The 6084-nt window shown below is 57.6% G+C and overlaps 1 protein-coding gene across 4 annotated transcripts in view; it reads right to left on the bottom strand.

Moving 5' to 3' along the window:
- Positions 1–47: 47 nt before the first annotated feature.
- Capzb (capping actin protein of muscle Z-line beta subunit) overlaps positions 48–6084 on the bottom strand; it is a 127209-nt gene continuing 121172 nt past the window's right edge. For 2 of the 4 annotated variants that reach the window (XM_004637662.3, XM_004637660.3), the window contains exons 7-9: positions 4527–4592; positions 3799–3875; positions 129–393 (exon numbers count right to left, since the gene is read on the bottom strand). In XM_004637662.3, coding sequence (XP_004637719.1) covers positions 306–393; positions 3799–3875; positions 4527–4592 — 231 coding nt within the window. In that variant the 3' untranslated portion in view covers positions 129–305. Of the gene's footprint in view, positions 394–2596; positions 2710–3798; positions 3876–4526; positions 4593–6084 lie in introns of all 4 variants that reach the window. The other 2 variants (XM_023722531.1, XM_004637661.2) reach the window with 2 other exon arrangements.

The raw sequence follows: 6084 nt of genomic DNA, 5'->3' as shown, positions 1-6084 counted from the left end.
TTTTTTATGCCTATAAATGGAGGTGGGGGGAGACAGGGCCCAGGCGAACAAAAAACACACGTTTCTATGGAAATACCGAGAGTTTCGATAGCAAAACGTGGTGGGAAGCAGGCCTCAGAGCCAGACAGGGTGGTTATCGGGCTTTATTCGCAGGGAGAGATGGCGCTGTGCGGTAGGTCGATGATGCAAGTTGTTATGTGACCTGTTGGGGCGGGCAGGGACGAGGGACAGGGAGCAGAAAATGAGTTTTCTAAGAAAGGAACCTAATGAGGGCATGGCGTGGCTGTTTAGCGCAAAGCAGAGGTTTAACATTGCTGCTTTCTCTTCAAAGCCTCCACCAGGTCGTTCTTGAGAGCTTCTTGTTTTGATTTGTCTGCGAAAGTCTGCACAGACCTGTGAGGGAGGAAAGGGGGGATTCTGAATAGATGGAACAGGAGGAGACGCAGCGCTGAGGGCGGGGGCCCAGGCTCTCGGCTTGCAGCAGGCCTGCACCTCAGCTCCGCTGGACTCCCCGGCAGGCACAGCCCACATGTGGATGTCAGCCCTGCTCAGCCTGTGGGCAACCTGGGTCTAGCAGCCAGAGCTTAGGGCCCGGGGCAGAAGCACTCAGTGCAGATCGAACTGTGGTCTCTGGACTCCCGGCTTCCAGCTGGGGACTAGGCCAGGCCAGAGCAGCCTGCCCCTCTTGGGGGGCAGCAGAGCCCCACCCTGTGAGCAGTTCCAGAGCAACATCTCTGCATGTCTGAGCCCTGGGGTCACGGCCAAGGCAACAGAGGAAGGACAGGTGCTTCCAGGCTTCTGTAAATGTAGTCCCAGACTTGGGGACTCCCACAGCTAGGATCCCAGAAGGCAGTACAGGAATGAGAGTGCCTGCACCCCTGCTGTCCTGTCCTGGAAACACCCTTCAGAAAACACACGCCCCTGGCAATTCCCTAAAGGGTCAGTGGGGAGAGGGAGGGCAGGCAGCTCAGAGCTCTGAAGTACAGAAAAATGAGCCAGAAGGGAGTGTCAGAAAACGTGTGTGTGTGTGTGTGTGTGTGTGTGTGTGTGTGTGTGTATGTGTGTGTAAGGATGTATGCATGGAAGAGGCAATAACATCCTGACTTAAGTCTAGCTACTAGATCCTAGAAAAAGCTTAGAAAACTAAGAGGTGGCACAGACAAGCCTTGGAAACCACCTGTGTACACACAAAATCCCCTCCGAGACGCTGCCGTGCAGTCAGTGCTGCTGAAACGCATCTCGGCATGTCTGCCCTGCCTGTCCCGCTCTGAGGCAGCAAAGGCAAAGGCAGGGCACTAGCTCTGGGCTCAAGGTTCCAAATCACAGGGCACCCACAGGCCTCCTCACCATGGGCGGCCAACACTACCATCCCAAGGACATGGTGGCTGAGCAGTGGTAGAGGGGCTCCTAGCCCAGCAGGGCCAGCTCTTGTGGGAAGGAGAACTAAGAACTCTGGTTCTGAGCACTGAGAGGTGACTGTTCCAGTCAGTATCAAGCTAGAGATGGGGACGCCAGACTCAGTCAGCCACTGGCCTAACGAGCACAGGCCCAGCTCACAGAGCTCAGGAAAGTCTTCCTCAGGGACTGCTATCAGTGCCTGAGGCTGCGCTCCAGGAGGCAGGCCCCCATGCCTCCAGTGGGCAGCTGGGGAGCAGAACCATCACCATGTGCCTTAAAAGGGGTTTCACCACAAGAAGGGAAGCCTAAGCCTGTTCTGCGTCTCGAGCTGACAGCTGCCGTGGACCCGGAGCCGGCATACTCGCCAGCCTGCTGCGGAGGCCGCACAGCCTCAGGAGCACAGCTCTGCCTGGTCACGCACATGTCTGACCCTGGCCCACTGCCAGTCCCCCGAGCCTCTGGTGGGTTGGGAGGACCTGCCAAGTTTCCAAATGCCCTGTTCCCTCCACCCCTGTGCCCCCATGCTGACTGCATGCAGGGGTGCTAGTTCTGGGCTCAAGGTTCCAAATTGCAGCTGACCTACAGGCTAGACTGCCTTGGTACAATCTGTATTTGTCCAAAGCTCAAGTCATGCTTCCTGGCCATCATCAACACCATGGGTGGCAGTGGTGGTTCCCGCAGCAATCATCTGGAGGGACCTCAGCCCCAGACTGAACCAGTGCCCAGGACTGGGGAAGACTGCCTTCCCAGCTGGTCCTCAGTGCACTGGGGCAGGGTTCCTGGGTGTCTAGAGTCCCTGCTGAAGATGGGACGAGCTGGCTATGTGCCCCCAAGACCCAGAGAGGCTGCCCTGAGGGGTGGGTATGGGGGGGGACAACACAGGTGCACACTGGTGCCTCTGCTGAGAGGTGATGTTAGTCCCCAGGGCTGGGCTTCTCCAGGAGCAAAAGCCCAAACCGTGTGTCTTCCCCACGCCTGGCCTCTGCCCAGAGTGCAAAGCACACACACCACACATGACACACGTCTGCATTAGGCAGGGCTGAGGCTGCACGTTCGAGCACATTCTGCTCACCAGCCAGGAGCGGACACGGGGTTAGTGGTAGTTTAAGTGGCCACGCAGCAGCCACCGGACCTGCGGGGTCTCGGTGGGTTGGTGAGTCCTGTTTAGTGGGCATCTCAGGCCTCTCGGGCAGGGTACCTGGGCCGGCTTAGTTATCCGGCTGGATGTAGACCTGGCGCTGGGTCAGCACTTGAGAGAGCTCCCTCTGCAACTGCTTAAATTTGTGGTTGTCGGGGATTGCGTCAAGAGATCTAAGAGTGTTCAGAGAAGGTGAAGCCAGAGGGAGAGAGCAAGAACAGTGAGAACAGGGGGCTGGCGGCCAGGGGCAAGCAGGGACACATGAGGCAGGAGTGGCAGCAGCAGCTCTGAGGCTGCGCAGGGCCCCTCTGGAGCAGGTCAGGGCTGGCAGTGGCAGCTGGCTTCAGGGGCTCATACCCATAACAACTCTGCAGGTCCACCAAGGACTCCTATGTATGAGGCTGCACAGAAGGTGATGCCCATGTGTCTCCTGGACAAACACATAGGTGGACCTGGCTGGAGCATCGCATGCTCCCCTCCTCTGGCTTGGCCAGGAGACCTGGGCATGGAATGGGCTCTTGGGCTGACCACCAAGGGCACAGCAGGGCCTTGAACTCATGGTGGACCTGGGCCGGCATCCTTCAGGTGTCAGCAGTCAACCTAACCTTGCCCCCACCTCTCCCACCCCCTGCTGGATGAGGGGCAGTAAGGAGCAGGGGAAGGTTTCCTTGAGGGCTCAGCTGACAGCTTAGAGGAGACCCAGACTTCTGGACTCCAAGAACAGTGCTCACTGCATGGCTACCTCCAAAGCCCCCGAGACTCTCAGCTTTCTGCTCAGCTGATACTGCAGACCCAGGGCCTAAGGTGCATGGGTGGGGCGTCTTGGGACCCTGGCCACAGCCATGCCACACAGAGCTGCTGTGCTCTGCAGCAGGCGGCTGGCAGGAAGGGCTGTCTGTAGGCTGCACCAGAACTTGTGCTGGTCGGAAGAGGCCAGGCGCTAGCAGCAGGCATTCTCTCTGGTGTGCTGGGGATGGTGGTGCCCTTCAGGACCCAGCACCAAGGGAGCTGGGCAGGTTCTCTGTATGGGTCTGAAGAGCTAGAGAGGCAGACACCAGGGATGAGGGAACAAAGGCTGAAAAAGTGAAGAGGCAGGAACCAGAAGCTATGGAGAGAGCAAAGTATGGCAGGGAAGGTACCTGCCACTGTCCCAGGGGGTGGGTACTTTCACTGCATTTTATGAAGGAGGATACTGAGGCCCTAGGTCACACAGCTACTAACTAGCAGAGCCAGGAGTCAAGCTTCTGCCCTTGGTACATTACCTCAGCCCATTGACGATGTCCTTTGTCTTTCCAAAGTAGATCTCATTCAGCGTACTTCTGATTTTATTTTCCATGTCCTGGGAAGACAGGGTGGTCAGCTAGGCTGGGAAACAAGTGAGGAGGTCCACCCCTCCCATCGCTCACCCTGCAGTCCCCACTGCGACCACACGGGGGAGACCCGCAGCTGCGCAACGGTGCTGTGAGGGCCTGGCTGCCAAGGCCCCCCCTTGGGCTCCGAGCCTTTCCAGTCCTTAGGCGTGGAGGAAGCCAACACCTAGGGACTGGCGGCCAGCTCTGACCACTATTGGGAGCTGGTCTAAACCACATCTCCACCCCTGGCCTGGCCACCAATTCTGTGAACAATCCTGTGAAACCGGAGAGCACCTCCCCTCTTCCAAACAAGTGGTGACAGGCGAGGCCGAGGCGGCTGAGGCAGCCGAGGCAGCCTCCACTGAAGCTGCTCCAAGGCCACCCTGTTCCAGCGATCTGCTTCCTTTTCGAGCCCAGGTCTGTGTTCACACCCAGTGGATTGGGGGAGGCAGGACTTAACGCTTCCCAGGGCCAAGGGCTGAGCGCAGCCCTCTGGGAGCTGGCTGGGGGCGGCGTCTGGAGCGCGGCCTTGTGTGTGGCCAGACCAAGAGGCTCAGAGGCTGAGGCAGGCAGAGCTGAACAGGCCTGCACCGGGGTGTTGTGCGCTGCCACGGCCGTGCGGCCTGCAGGCCACTCACCTCCACCAGGCGCCCGATGTTGGCTATGTGTGGGGAGCAGTCACTCACAGTTTCATCCTTCTCCATCTGCAGAAGACAAAAAAGCATTGCTCCACGTGAGAGGGAGCAGGTGCTCTGGAGAAGGAGGCCTGCTGGCCTTCCGGGGCTGTGTCCAGGGGTGGCTCTGCAGAGCCAGTTGCACGTGTTACAAGGCCACATTTACAGCACAGAAATGCAGTTTCAGACCATGAACAGCCCAGCCAACAGAAGCCTGAGAACTCATCCCCCACCACTGGCCACAGCAGGGACAGCAGAAGGCCACTCTGACCAGGCTCTGGCTTGCTCAGGGCCAACGGGAGGACTTGCTTGCTGGCTCTGCCTCCACGCCACTGCTCACAGGTACCCACACGGCTGGAGTAGCAGCTGAAGCCTCCCAGGCCACGATACCCTCACGTATTGGCATGCTGTTGGCTGAAGATGCTGCCAGGAGGCCCACCAACACTGGGCGACGGAAGTCTCTGAGGCTGGGGGAGGAGGCAACTCTGCCACAGGCAGCTGTGGTGAAACCTGCTCTTCCTCCGGAGCCCATGCCCTCTCCAATCGGGGCAGAGGAAGTCGGGGGCCAGCACCCCCATCCTCTGGACCCTCCTCCTAAGCCGGCAGTCAGCTCCGCCCCCATAACTGGTATGCTAAGTCCCAAAAGGAAGCATCTGGAGAGGGAAATGCCGGGCCGCACCTGGCCTACGCACCTGGTCAAGGGCAGTGATTTCCCCATTTTCCTCCCGTTACTTCTCTGACGAGATTATAACCTTTTCCTTGTTGTACTAGGAACTGCACCCAGGGTGCTTCTCTACCACTGAGTTAAATTCAGCCTTTTCAAAGTTTTGAGACAGGGTTATGCTAAGTTGCCCAGGCTGGGCTCAAATTCTCCATTTTTCTGCCTCAGCTTCCCAGAGTGCTGCAATTTTGGGCATGTGTCAGCATATCCAGCCAACTTCGCTTTCTGCAGATGAGGTCTGCCTGTGTCTCACAGGGTGTCGAGCAGAATATAGGCGGTGTAAGTGTTCAGCACCACCGATCTGACTATAAGGACTAAGTGTTGAGTGAAGAACAGCATGAGAAGGACCAGGGGCCACAGTGAGCTCAGGCAGAAAGAGGAAAGCAAAGGTGGGGTCACGACCTCTGGCACCGGAAGGCATTCCAGTGCATCAGTGAGGGTGTTCAGGGGTCAGAGGCTCTGCGCTCCCACCTGCTTCTGCTTGTCTGTATCAGGAAGCAGGATTTTCAGGCAGGGAAAGAAGAGAAGACCAGACCCAGTGGGTGAGCAGAGGGCAGGGAGAGCCAAATCACTTTACTAACTGACTGACAGATGGATGAGCTGTGACACTGTCTGGTCTGTGTAATGTCTAGGTATCTCTAGGTCAAGCAGCACATCACATCACGTAAGTTTTTGTTAAATGCAGGTCTGAACCTGAAAGCCCATCACCATGAACAATCCCAGTTTGAATTTCAGGAAGATCGCACACTTTGAAGGCGTGAATATATTCAGTACAGCGCGAGACTGGCAATGAACTGTCAC

The sequence above is a fragment of the Octodon degus genome, unplaced genomic scaffold (assembly GCF_000260255.1).
Source record: "Octodon degus isolate 3935 unplaced genomic scaffold, OctDeg1.0 scaffold00092, whole genome shotgun sequence".
In the NCBI taxonomy this organism is placed as follows: domain Eukaryota; kingdom Metazoa; phylum Chordata; class Mammalia; order Rodentia; family Octodontidae; genus Octodon; species Octodon degus.
The sequence above is the reverse complement of the archived record's forward strand: the minus strand, read 5'-3'. Positions and strand labels throughout refer to the sequence as shown.